We start from the raw sequence: 14,981 nt of genomic DNA, 5'->3' as shown, positions 1-14,981 counted from the left end.
CAAAGAATAAAGAAGGTGCAATATTTGGTAGAATATCACTTACTTAACATTCATCGGCGGTGTATAGGATGAACGCAGATGAGCGAGTATCAATAAAAGAATATAAATTTAAACTCTCTCACTAACTCTCGAGTCGATTATCGGAAAGCATATTTGTTCGCCAGAGAAACTGAATAAACGCGAGCTTCGCATTTATTTTCGAAAAGGGAAAGGTGAGGTCTCGCCCTATACCAGACCAGCAGCGTGTGAAGTTCAACACAGTCGCTTTTCCGCTAAATCGGTGTTTGTACCGGCAGCTTTGAAGCAGTGAAACGACGCTCAACATAAAGAAACTGTATGTACTACAAAAAAAGTTAAAAAAAGGTTAAATTGTTTGAAACTCCTCCCATCTTCATCACTTGAAAAAACAGGGGTATCTACTCAAATGGTACAATGGTATTTAAGGGAAAGGTTGTAAACCGATGTAATCTCTGCTGCAGATACATTTTTTCAACAAACAAATGTAACTTTCATGGCACCTGTGACGCGAGAGCTGTTTTCATTTTGCATTAGCCGCTAAGATATACCTTCTAACTTCATCTCTATCTCATGCGACTTAGTTCAAAGACATGATTTTTAAATACTGTTCCCATTCGTACTCCCAAGAATTAGCATGGTTGTGAGTGAGAGTATCGTATACGTTAACTGTATTTTGGGATACATTTTACTGCATCAGTCTTTCGCATTTTGTAATATCTTTTTTGCGTCATTCAAAGCTTACTGAAAACTTTTCTTTACCAACTGAATATGATGTAATTGTAATTGTGGTACTGTTTTGGATTCTTGCTTTAGATATTTCAGGTACTTAAACTAGACTGGTTTCTCTGTATATACTTTGGCAATATATTTACAGTATAGCCTACCTAAGGATTCTTTACAATGAAAGCACGAGATGCTTGACAGCTTACTTATTTTTGAAAACTCTTCCTACTGAATTAGAATGTCAGTTCTTAAGATGTTGGTTTCGATTTCCGGAGGAATGTCTTTCCAGTCTCCGTTCCTAACCAGGTTTACATTACGTGCTCCGGGACATTCCATTAACGGTTCCACTAGGTCATCACCTTGGTGTCTCCTTACTTTATGAATCCTGTAGTCCACTTCTTTTGTTATCTATCCATTCATCTTGCGGGTGCTCCAATCCCGTTTGTAGTTCACCCTGATCGCTTATATGTTTCACAGTCCACCCGTTCGGAATGTCTCCATTGGTGGCAGTAAAAAAACTGTGTTATTAATACCTTACGCGTTACGTCTTAGAATGAAATATTTAGGTCGTAACTTTAATAACTTGCTCACCAGAATCTTGTTATTTCCTACCTCTATAAGTTTCTTATCGAAACTGTTGGGCTGATGCCACCTTCGGACACTCTCTTTTAATCCTTATGGTTCAGATTCTTACCATTCCATTGATTGGATAGCTGCTCGAGCTTAAGACTGTACTTTATATCGCTGTATCAATTCCAATTCCATTCTCACGCCACCCAAAAATTGACCAGGTCCCCGATCAAAGTGTCTTTTGTTAACGATTATTTTTACTCATTCTTAAACAATCACCAACCGCTCAGTTCTTACCATAAAAGTACGAAATTTGCTCTCTTGGTATTGCTAGCGTCAATACTCTAGTGTTTGATTACATGTTGCTCTTTACTGACATGAAGTTCGGCCACACCTTATCAATTACTTCCCCTGATTAACACCTCGCAATAGTGTTTCACCCCCCCCCCCGCCTTGTTACAGCACGTGTGTCATACAGTATACCAGATTGTTAAAACTCTAACGAGGTATTACGTCACTGAGCTTCTAAAGCGTACCGGAACATCGGCAACCCCTGTAGACCTGAAAACATAAGAGATCCTGGGGACATTCAAGATATCGGAGCTACCAGTAGAAAATACTCTGGCAGAGGAACATTAAACACTTTCGCATGTGTTGGAACATTATGGGACCGGAAAAATTTAGCAATGGTTGTCTTGATATCTGGATAGTAGAGAAGCAAAAGGCTGCCCACCAATATCTTCAAACAATGAAGACATTTGAATCAGTCTGGAGCAATGTAAGGCCGGCCCAAGTGGCCGAGCGGTTCTAGGCGCCACAGTCTGGTACCGCGCGACCACTACGGTCGCAGGTTCGAATCCTGCCTCGGGCATGAATGTGTGTGACGTCCTTAGGTTAGTTAGGTTTAAGTAGTTCTAAGTTCTATGGGACTGATGACCTCAGAAGTTAAGTCCTATAGCGTTCAGAGCCATTTGAACCATTTTGCAATGTAATGAGAAGACTCGCGAGGATTAGGTTATGGTTCCGTATCTATTCTTGATATTAATCAGTGATTTGGAACGAAACAGGAGAGATAATACAAGTGCTCTTGTGAAACACGTGGAACGTAATATAAATGGTGTAGCTAATAGGGCAGTGAAGTCGACCACAGTCTCTTGACACTGGAACACGAAGAGTCCTTTACTGCGTCTACTTTTACTGTATCGTTTCGCATGGTGTTATATTTTTGGCGACTACGTACTCATCGAGAATATTCTCGGCTATCAAATTCAAATGCTTCCAATGGCTCTGAGCACTATGCGACTTAACTTCTGAGGTCATCTGTCGCCTAGAACTTAGAACTAATTAAACCTAACTAACCTAAGGACATCACACACATCCATGCCCGAGGCAGGATTCGAACCTGCGACCGTAGCGGTCGCTCGGCTCCAGACTGTAGCGCCTAGAACCGCACGGCCACTACGGCCGGCTCTCGGCTATCAAACGCGAGGTCAGACTGATCAGCAGTATCAGTTCGCAAACTTCATTAGGCTATTCTTTAGATATCTTGCAGTTTGTACTCAACCGTCCCCGTACACATATTCCACTCAGGGGTTTTGTTGCTTTCGATAATGACTCATTGAGAAGTAACTGGAACATTAGTTCAGTGAAACTAGGTGGAAAAGCGAAGACGGAGTGCTTTCCTTAAGTATTAAACAAAACACACGATCTATTTTCAAAAGGCCTCTATCAGTTCTGAAAAAAAAATTAAATGAAAATCAAAAAGCGTTCCAAGGCAAGATCAAAGGTTTCCTTGTGGCTCACTTCTGTTCCGTACAATAATTACTTGCAGCAGCTGATAAGTTTTTTCTGAAATACATTTATTCGAATGCTTTGTTTCGTGTTTCATTTATTGTTATTAGCACAGGGCATTGCCCAGGTGTGTAATTACCTCAGTCTTCTATTACTCCATTTCCTCATTCCAAAATCCTCTGTACATCTTCTCATCTCGACATAAAAATTTTTCTGGGTATGGTACGACGTCATAATGTAAGAAATTACTGCTACTGGAGAAAAACCAACGTTTCGCCCACGGTTGCAGCGGCCTTCTTCTGGGTCGAAAGGTGCGTTCTAGCTATGCAGTGTACTTTATATTTTGTTGTTATTGTTCACTGCGTATGCCATTACGTAATAAATTTAAAAGGGAAGTTAGTTTCATTGGTCACTTAGGGAAGAAGGGGAGGGAACTTTCGTTTAATAGGTTATTGCGGTGGAGGGAGAACGTAAACTCTGTTGTCTATTGGCTCTTGTGTTATGTGCCATGATTGGTGGTCACCGTCAAATGTGAAGTTGGCTGCTACAAGAATGCGGTTTTCACTCTGCAGCGGAGTGTGCGCTGATATGAAACTTCCTAGCAGATTAAAACTGTTCGCCGGGCCGAGACTCGAACTCAGTACCAATGTCTTTCGCGGGCAAGAGTTCGAGTCTGGGACCGGCACACAGTTTTAATCTGCCAGGAAGTTTCAAGTTGGCTGAAGGAGTGTATTCTGCAGGTGAGAAGAGAACTTGACTTGAACAACAAACAGTTGCCGCAAATACATCTACGTTATCGCCTACCGACTGGAATAACGTCGACAGAATCACTCACCTGCAAGCGTATGCAACGAGTGAAACCGCCGCCATTCGACAGAAGAAGAAATTTGAGCTGCTAGCAAAGACGACACGGAACACTAAGCCTCGACTAGATACATCGCGAACAGTAGTGAGTCTTTCATCTCATCCCGTCAGCAACGCAGTCATAGAAGCACTAGCTGAAGTACTTAACTTTGTCGTCACACCTTAGCCGATTCCCATAGAAGAAATTGTAGAATCCGGAGAAACAGCATTCCGGCACACATTGACACATTTGACAGGAAACCGTTCGAGTTGTGTTACGTGTCAAGCCACCGAAACACAACCTTAGCCGAGAGGAAAGGGCAGCTATCAGGGAACTGAAAAGCAGCGACGAAATTGTGATATTAACAGCAGACAAAAGCAATGCTACTGTCATCTTAGACTCCTTGCAGTACGAAGACAGGATGAAAGAATTATTAAACGATCCCATGTACAAAGAACTACGGGCGGACTCTACGGCAAAGATAATTCGAAAGACGCAGGCTGTGATTAAGGACTCGAGAATTGACGCTGACACAACCAAGAGTCTTGTTCCCAGAGGACCAGTATCTCCTAGAATTTATGGTGTTCCAACGATACGTAAGCAGTTGCCCTTTGAGGCCAATAGTGAATGGAATCAATTCGCCTACTTACAATTTGGCGAAGTATCTAGCCAGCAAATTAAAACGTCTACTTGGAAAGACGGACTTTTTAATGTGAAGATCTCGATGCACTTTTGTAGAACGCCTAAAGGGAGAAACAATTTTACCTACGGAAATCATTGTCAGCTTTGTTGTGAAGTCACTATTTACGAACATGCCAGTTGATGAAACTATCCGCATCCTCCAGGAGCATGTCCCTCCAGAGAAATGCCACCTGGTAGGATTCTGCCTGACTTCAACGTACTTCAAATGGCAAGGAAAATACTACGAGCAGAGAGACGGCTTAGCAATTGGGTCTCCACTATGTCCGCTGGCAGCCGACATTGTCATGGAAGCCTTTGAAGCAACGGCCTTTGGTTCAGCTCCTTTACGCCCACGTTGCTGGTTCAGATACGTGGGCGACATGTTCGCTATATGGCCTCATGGTGAAACGGAGCTACACACGTTTCACGAATATTCGAACAATATGCACGGGAAATACAGTTCACGCTCGAAGTAGAAAAGAATGGTGCAATTTCATTTCTAGACGTCGAAGTATACAGGATAACGAAGGGCACACTGGGACACAGAGTATATCGCACGCCTACACATACAGATAAGTATCTGCACGCCCAGTCCTACCACCACCTAGCACAGAAGAACTCTGTCATCCGTTCATTGGCAATCCGTGCGCAGCGCCTAAATAATGCTCAAAACATCACACCTGAGCTTCAAAGGCTACGCACAACGTTTCTAGCCAATGGCTACAGCTATAAGTCGATCCACACAGCCTCGTCGACGAACACAAGTAAGTAAGATAAGCAAGTAATAGACGAACTGAAGCCAACAGCGCGCTGCAGGCGTTTACAAGGTGAAATGTGAATGTGGAGAGGCATACATCGGCGAGACTGGTAGGCCAATAGCAACGCGCATTCTAGAACACGAGCGCTACATATGTCTAGGGCAACACAACAAATCCGCAGTGGCAGAACATCAGCAAGACTGCGGAAAAGACATAAAATTCAGCAAGTCCTGTGAGTTGGCCAAGCAGCCAGTTATGACGAAACGCAAAATCATAGAGGCCATTGAAATACTTAAACACCCTAATAACGTGAACAGGGAGGATGGACTCAAGCTTGCCCCATCTTGGCTGCCAGCAACCAGAGCCTAAAAGACCGCACTGTCAGCACTAAGCACGAGCACTATCGGCGAATAACTGCCGCCGTGCGGCCGACGTCCAGCAATTGGTAAACAGCAACCAACTTCTCATTCGACGGTGACCACCAATCATGGCACATAACACAAGAGCCAATAGACAACAGAGGTTACGTTCTCCCTCCACCGCCATAAACTATGAAAAATAAAGTGCCCTCTCCTTCTTCCTTATGTGACCAATGAAACTAACTACCTTATTAAAATTATGACGTAATGGCATGCGCAGTGAAGAGTAACAACAAAACATAAAGGACACTGCATAGCTAGAACGCACCAATCGACCCAGAAGAAGGCCGCCGGAACCGTGGACGAAACGTTGATTTTTCTTCAGCAGCAGTAGTTTTTTACATTATGACACAGTACCATACCTAGAAAACTTGTATGTCGACTGACTCTGGCCGCGGAAGCCTACGCAATTATCTTCTCGTCTATCTCCCCCGCCCCCCCCCCCCCCCCCCGCCTCATTATGCTTGTCCTCCACCCTCTCTCTGTATTCAACTCCTCCAGCCGCAACTATCTGTCAGTCTTCTCCTTCCCCTGTCTCTGTCCATCTCTCGCTACCCCCTACCCCCTCTCTCTGTCCATCTGCTTGTACCCCTTCTGTCGGTCCATATTCTCGCTCCACCCTTCTGTTTGTTCATCCTTTCTCCTCTGTCCATCTCCTCTCTTCGTCCTATCCTCTTTGCCTCTCTTTTCATACATTCCCTCCACCCCTCTCTCTGCCCAGTCCTTGTTCCCCTCTTCCTATCCATCTCTTTCTCCCCCTCACGTTGTTCAGCTCCACTTCCTTCCTCTCTGTGTCCGTTTCCTACTGTTAACTTTCTCTGACCAACTCCTCCCCCATCTGTCTGGTCATGCCCTCTTCTTCCCTTGATCTCTGGCCCATTTCCTCCTCCCACCCCATCTTTCAATCATCTCCTCAACCTCTCTCTTTCTGTCACCTTCTCCTGCCTCTACCAGCCCATCTCTTCCACCTACCCTATCTGTGTCCATGTTCTCCTGTTTCCTTTCTCTACCATATCCTCCTCTCCTCTCTTTCTGTCCATTTTACCGTCCTCTCTCTCTGTGTAACTCCTTCCCCATATCTTTGTCCATCTCCTCTTTCTCATTCTATGTCTGTCCAACACTTTTCCCCCTCTTATTTCTTCATATTTTCACCCCCCACTCACACACACCTACACACCAATAGGAGGCTGATGGTTTTAACCCCCACAGTATTTTTATTCAGATTGTAACTAACATTTGTACCAAATTTTATTGAAATTGTTCCAGATGTTTAGGATAAGCTTAATACCTGTGGCTTTACACACATACGCAAATCTAAACTACGTTTCACACATATTTAAGATATTTCACACGTATATGTACTCATATTTTTCGCGTATCACAAATGAATTTTTCCCTGCACTTTCATTTTCACACATCTCAATGTTTATGACGTCATATTTCCTGAACTATATGTCCCGCAATGGCAGAAGTTTGCAGTTATTCCCAGTGGTATATGTAGCTACTGTCTGCATAATGTGTTGTGTATAGAGGTCTTTGTAAAGAAGTGATAAATTAACACATCGTCGATAGTGCAGCAGTTTTTCACGCATCTCAGATTTTATGAATTCTTATCTCTTGTGTGTCTTATCTATGTGTCGTACAGTGATTTAACTGTGTAAAATTTAATGGCGTATGTGAATGCCACTTGAGCAATGTGTTGTGAGAAATGTTTGTAGTAAAGAAGCAAAAAATTAAAAGTCACATATGATGCCTTCAGCTTTTCGCGCATCTCAGTAATCGATGTCCAATCTCCTGGATTACGCGTCATAAGATAGGCCCATATTTAAGTAAGCACATTGGGCTATGTGTGTGAATACTTTCTGAGAAATTATTTGCCAATAGAGTTTGTTGTAAAACATCTTGCATGATGTGGAAGTTTTTCGTGCATCTCGATATTTGACATCACATCTCCTGGACTATGTCTCGTACAATGATATATTTTTGGAGATACATTCAGCGTTATATCGATGGTACGCAACGAAAGCCTCGTATCTCCATCTGTCTGCGAATACTTCCTGATTCCAGTAACTAGTAAAATTTTTGAAATATGTGGGAAGATTCCATGGGACCAAACTGCTGAGGTATTCAGTCCCTAGACTTATACACTACTTAATCTAACTTAAAGTAACTTAAGCTAAGGATAACACAAACACCCATGCGCAGGGGAGGACTCGAACATCCGACAGGGGGAGCCGCACCCAGTAACCAGTAAATCCATTGTCAAAGAGAGATTTCAAAGTACAATGATTTCTGTAATCTGTCAATAACTAGACTCCCACTATGTAGCTATACATGCGGCATCATATTCAGCATAATTTTATATATTTTCTAAGAAATCGTTTTTTCTTCATCTGTAAAATTTAACAAAATACAGTTACGAGGCTTTCATTGCCTACCATCGATATGTGGATACAATGTGGGAAATGTGTTGATAACAGAGTTAGTGGCAAGGAAGTAATAGATTTCAAGATCAAGCATGATGTGGCAGGTTTATTGCATAAACAGCAAAGATTTCTAATCGATAAACGATTTTCTTTCAATAATTTTGTGGTGGTTGTCAGTCGGAAAAAGTGTCGTTAAGTTTCGAAATAATGTGTACAGTTTGTTGCAAATCACTAAGTGATCTCAAATGCTGCATCAATAAAGTATGGATGTTCTTACGTTGTACACAGCAAATATTTTTTACCCCCAAACATTTTACACATAATTTCAAATATTTACGATACTTTTTCTCGTTGACGACTCTCACTAAATGATGAAAGTAAAAAGTTTGTCGCTTACTTCATTTTTGCTGCTGAAGCAGTAAAACTGCCAAATGAAGCATGATGTTCTAATTTACTACGTTTTTAGTATCAATTGTACTCATGACACATTTTGGAAGCAGATTTCACTTATACAACTGGGTGTACTTGGGAAATTGTACCATTGTACAGCACACAATCCAAAAGATATGAGGGAACGAGGAGATTGGCAGATTAGGAGGAGGAGGAGATGGACTGGATGAGGGGGAGGCGGAGATAGAGTATGGGAGGTCGAGAAGGAGGACAGACAAAGGGTGTGGTGGAAATGCATAAAGACAGGGGGAAGCAGGATATGAAGACTGGAATAAATACGTACCCGGGGAACGCCGGATACTCAGTAACTAAATAAAATGAGTAAACTACTATTTCACTTATTTCAGATAGCTATCTTCCGAATACTGGAGGGACCAATTACTTCGTGTCCCATACAAGATAATGACATATTGTGAGCACAACATCACTAACTGTTATTTACTGCACTATCGCTCATTGCACGTGACATATAGTTTACTATTTTATTGTTTACTACATGAGAAACGCTTCATGCGAAACGCACCTTATATCTGGCTCTCGGGGATACTGTAGTTCACGCAAAGTTCTATTCGCACCATCTGCGATGTGGGGCGTAAGAGACAATTGTGAAACATATAGCCCTGCAACATTACTCAGAAACGTTTATTGGCGCCCCAAGATTAACCCTCACCACTGTTATGCTATTAAATAAATCTAAATAAAGGTCGACTGCCTCGCTTTGACCAGTACGGCAGGGATAAAAACTGTCACAAATCCTACATGAGTAATTAAAGCACATTATGCAGCAGAAATGGGCCCTCAGAAGTCTAGAAGGTCGAAAACAATGATGCCAGTGTAAATGATAAAGAGAGTAATATGATCTATAGTGCAGGCCGTCTTTCACTGATATAAAAAGTACATATATTACGTAAGTTTTAGTCAATTCGAAAACTGTTTCTGAAAATTTACATTTGGAGTAGTATTATCCCCTAAAGTTCGACAGCCACTTGGAACAGATTATTCAAGTGCTCAGGGAGTCGCAATATAAATATAGTGAGTATATTAACTAAAATAAAAATCATATTGTCAAGTGTAACTAGTATTACTTTGGAAAGATAGAAAAATTTTACAAAATTTTAACCAAATTGTTCATAAATGGTATTTATCAAGCAACATGCTGAAACGATTTTAGTTCAGTCCATTGCTACAATGGTTTCTGAAAGTAGCGAAGCCAAGTAACCAAATTTAAGTACGTCAACAAAGTACATTCGAACTACTCTTCAAAAGGACCGGCGCATTATCTCCTGGATGGACACATCAGAACCTGTTGCCAGATAAACTGGCTCTGTTATTCACAACAGAGAACAAGACGCGGCCAGAAGTGATACTTTACGCATAAAGTGTACTATTTATTATGGCTACGACTGTAATTCTTTTCTCTCCGTAAGCATATGATATTGCTTTGGTCGGTTGTTGGACACGATGCTACAGAGCATAAATGGTTGCGTGTATGTTGCAGGACGGACTGCGCCGGCGCATGGACAAGCTGAAGAGCAGCATCGAGGAGGCGAACCTGGCGGTGGACAAGGAGCGAGAGAAGAACGTCAGCTTGCTGCACCTCATCTTCCCTCCACACATCGCGCGCCGCCTCTGGCTGGGTGAGCGTTCTGCATTAGCTCTCTGTACCAGCTTTGCACACACGTGACCAACAGCGGGGACAACATTCCCTCTGATCTCTTGCGTACAGCGGCCACACGTGGTGTGGAAGTGTGCTGTTGCGTACTCTTGTCTGACTGATAGCAGAAATAACCAAAAAAATATCATGAACTCACATATACCTGACAGTACCAAAGTGCAGTTTGGCAACGTTGTGTGAAGCTATTAGAAAAAATAAAGATATGGTGCATAAAAATTTTTTCGTATAGTCACGTGACTTGAGCGTAACTAATAGGTGAGCACATTGAAAAGAGTGTGATATATATATATATATATATATATATATATATATATATATATATATATATATATATACATACATATATATATATATATATATATGTTGTTGTTGTTGTGGTCTTCAGTCCTGAGACTGGTTTGATGCAGCTCTCCATGCTACTCTATCCTGTGCAAGCTTTTTCATCTCCCAGTACCTACTGCAACCTATATCCTTCTGAATCTGCTTAGTGTATTCATCTCTTGGTCTCCCTCTACGATTTTTACCCTCCACGCTGCCCTCCAATACTAAATTGGTGATCCCTTGATGCCTCAGAACATGTCCTACCAACCGATCCCTTCTTCTGGTCAAGTTGTGCCACAAACTTCTCTTCTCCCCAATCCTATTCAATACTTCCTCATTAGTTATGTGATCTACCCATCTAATCTTCAGCATTCTTCTGTAGCACCACATTTCGAAAGCTTCTATTCTCTTCTTGTCCAAACTATTGATCGTCCATGTTTCACTTCCATACATGGCTACACTCCATATGAATACTTTCAGAAATGACTTCCTGACACTTAAATCTATACTGGATGTTAACAAATTTCTCTTCTTCAGAAACGATTTCCCTGCCATTGCCAGCCTACATTTTATATCCTCTCTACTTCGACCATCATCAGTTATTTTGCTCCCCAAATAGCAAAACTCCTTTACTACTTTAAGTGCCTCATTTCCTAATCTAATTCCCTCAGCATCACCCGACTTAATTAGACTACATTCCATTATCCTTGTTTTGCTTTTGTTGATGTTCATCTTATATCCTCCTTTCAAGACACTGTCCATTCCATTCAACTGCTCTTCCAAGTCCTTTGCTGTCTCCGACAGAATTACAATGTCATCGGCGAACCTCAAAGTTTATATTTCTTCTCCATGAATTTTAATACCTACTCCGAATTTTTCTTTTGTTTCCTTTACTGCTTGCTCAATATACAGATTGAACAACATCGGGGAGAGGCTACAACCCTGTCTCACTCCCTTCCCAACCACTGCTTCCCTTTCATGTCCCTCGACTCTTATAACTGCCATCTGTTTTCTGTACAAATTGTAAATAGCCATTCGCTCCCTGTATTTTAACCCTGCCACCTTTAGAATTTGAAAGAGAGTATTGCAGTCAACATTGTCAAAAGCTTTCTCTAAGTCTACAAATGCTAGAAACGTAGGTTTGCCTTTCCTTAATCTTTCTTCTAAGATAAGTCGTAAGGTCAGTATTGCCTCACGTGTTCCAGTGTTTCTACGGAATCCAAACTGATCTTCCCCGAGGTTGGCTTCTACTAGTTTTTCCATTCGTCTGTAAAGTATTCGTGTTAGTATTTTGCAGCTGTGACTTATTAAGCTGATAGTTCGGTAATTTTCACATCTGTCAACACCTGCTTTCTTTGGGATTGGAATTATTATATTCTTCTTGAAATCTGAGGGTATTTCGCCTGTTTCATACATCTTGCTCACCAGATGATAGAGTTTTGTCAGGACTGGCTCTCCCACGGCCGTCAGTAGTTCCAATGGAATATTGTCTACTCCGGGGGCCTTGTTTCGACTCTGGTCTTTCAGTGCTCTGTCAAACTCTTCACGCAGTATCATATCTCCCATTTCATCTTCATCTACATCCTCTTCCATTTCCATAATATTGTCCTCAAGTACATCGCCCTTGTATAGACCCTCTATATACGCCTTCCACCTTTCTGCTTTCCCTTCTTTGCTTACAACTGGGTTTCCATCTGAGCTCTTGATATTCATACAAGTCGTTCTCTTATCTCCAAAGGTCTCTTTAATTTTCCTGTAGGCGGTATCTATCTTACCCCTAGTGAGATAGGCCTCTACATCCTTACATTTGTCCTCTAGCCATCCCTCCTTAGCCATTTTGCACTTCCTGTCGATCTCATTTTTGAGACGTTTGTATTCCTTTTTGCCTGTTTCACTTACTGCATTTTTATATTTTCTCCTTTCATCAATTAAATTCAATATTTCTTCTGTTACCCAAGGATTTCTACTAGACCTCGTCTTTTTACCTACTTGATCCTCTGCTGCCTTCACTACTTCATCCCTCAAAGCTACCCATTCTTCTTCTACTGTATTTATTTCCCCCATTCCTGTCAATTGCTCCCTTATGCTCTCCCTGAATCTCTGTACAACCTCTGGTTCTTTTAGGTTATCCAGGTCCCATCTCCTTAAATTCCCACCTTTTTGCAGTTTCTTCAGTTTTAATCTACAGGTCATAACCAATAGATTGTGGTCAGAGTCCACATCTGCCCCTGGAAATGTCTTACAATTTGAAACCTGGTTCCTAAATCTCTGTCTTACCATTATATAATCTATCTGATACCTTTTAGTATCTCGAGGGTTCTTCCATGTATACAACCTTCTGTCATGATTCTTAAACCAAGTGTTAGTTATGATTATGTTGTGCTCTGTGCAAAATTCGACCAGGCGGCTTCCTCTTTCATTTCTGTCCCCCAATCCATATTCACCTACTATGTTTCCTTCTCTCCCTTTTCCTACACTCGAATTCCAGTCACCCATGACTATTAAATTTTCGTCTCCCTTCACAATCTGAATAATTTCTTTTATTTCATCATACATTTCTTCAATTTCTTCGTCATCTGCAGAGCTAGTTGGCATATAAACTTGTACTACTGTAGTAGGCGTGGGCTTCGTATCTATCTTGGCCACAATAATGCGTTCACTATGCTGTTTGTAGTAGCTTACCCGCATTCCTATTTTCCTATTCATTATTAAACCTACTCCTGCATTACCCCTATTTGATTTTGTGTTTATAACCCTGTAGTCACCTGACCAGAAGTCTTGTTCCTCCTGCCACCGAACTTCACTAATTCCCACTATATCTAACTTCAACCAATCCATTTCCCTTTTTAAAATTTCTAACCTACCTGCCCGATTAAGGGATCTGACATTCCACGCTCCGATCCGTAGAACGCCAGTTTTCTTTCTCCTGATAACGACATCCTCTTGAGTAGTCCCCGCCCGGAGATCCGAATGGGGGACTATTTTACCTCCGGAATATTTTACCCAAGAGGACGCCATCATCATGTAATCATACAGTAAAGCTGCATGCCCTCGGGAAAAATTACGGCTGTAGTTTCCCCTTGCTTTCAGCCGTTCGCAGTACCAGTACAGCAAGGCCGTTTTGGTTATTGTTACAAGGCCAGATCAGTCAATCATCCAGACTGTTGCCCTTGCAACTACTGAAAAGGCTGCTGCCCCTCTTCAGGAACCACACGTTTGTCTGGCCTCTCAACAGATACCCCTCCGTTGTGGTTGCACCTACGGTACGGCTATCTGTATCGCTGAGGCACGCAAGCCTCCCCACCAACGGCAAGGTCCATGGTTCATGGGGGGGTATATATATATATATATATATATATATATATATATATATATTAAATATAATAAAAATTGATACTTAAAGGACATATTAATCTAGCACATTTCAGCAACAGTGACGCTTCACGCAATTGTATATAAAATATGAATAATATAATGACAATAACTGTGCGTTGTGTATTTTCGTTCTTGCTTACATGTATTAAGAAACTGCGCAAAATTACCGAAAATATCTGAGGTTTAAGTAACTGCCTTAGCTTTAATGAAGAGGAATGGAAATGCATCGAAGACTTACTGTAAGGTAGAAAGGGGGACGGGGAATGCCATGAGTCTACCTACAAAACAAATATTTGTTACTGTAAGGTAAACAGGAAGAGGGAGAAGAAAATGAGCCTACTTACGAAATAACCATACATGCGTTAAATGTAAATGTAATGTGACTACGGCGTCCCGTCGGGTAGACCGTTCGCCGGGGTGCAAGTCTTACGATTTGACGCCACTTCGGCGAATTACGCTCGTTAATTTTGTAAGTTAAGGCATGAATGATCCGTTGATCATTAACATAAAGACTGAAGTAGGACACAGTTTGCCTTCAGTATGTTTGTAACATTTGTTCTTAGCTTATTGTGTAACGTATCTTTCATCCTGAAACATATTACCTCACCACTGTTATCGCTATTTCGGAACAAGAGTCCTTTTCTGCCCTACTCCCCTCCCCCCTCTCCACACACACACACACACACACCCACACACACACCCGCCCACACTCCCACCCGCCCACACACACACACACACACACACACACACACACACACACACACACACACACACAAACACACATTTTACCCACGTATTTCTCTTGTTCATTAAAACGAAGGCAATATCTTAAAGTCTCAGATGTGTTTAGTAATTTTACACTGGCATTTTGTTTCTTTAAGTATGTAAGTAAAAAATGAAATATACTATGCACAGTTGCATTCACTAAGT

At 41.7% G+C, this 14,981-nt stretch overlaps 1 protein-coding gene across 1 annotated transcript in view; it reads left to right on the top strand.

Moving 5' to 3' along the window:
• Nucleotides 1-14,981, top strand: part of LOC126412934 (head-specific guanylate cyclase-like) — a gene marked incomplete at its 5' end in the record, with an annotated part of 516,083 nt that overhangs the window by 463,909 nt on the left and 37,193 nt on the right. Inside the window, one exon of the mRNA XM_050082825.1 lies at nucleotides 10,179-10,317. Coding sequence (XP_049938782.1) covers nucleotides 10,179-10,317 — 139 coding nt within the window. The remainder of the gene's footprint in view (nucleotides 1-10,178; nucleotides 10,318-14,981) is intronic.

This window comes from Schistocerca serialis, chromosome 7, assembly GCF_023864345.2.
Source record: "Schistocerca serialis cubense isolate TAMUIC-IGC-003099 chromosome 7, iqSchSeri2.2, whole genome shotgun sequence".
Lineage (NCBI taxonomy): Eukaryota > Metazoa > Arthropoda > Insecta > Orthoptera > Acrididae > Schistocerca > Schistocerca serialis.
The sequence above is the reverse complement of the archived record's forward strand: the minus strand, read 5'-3'. Positions and strand labels throughout refer to the sequence as shown.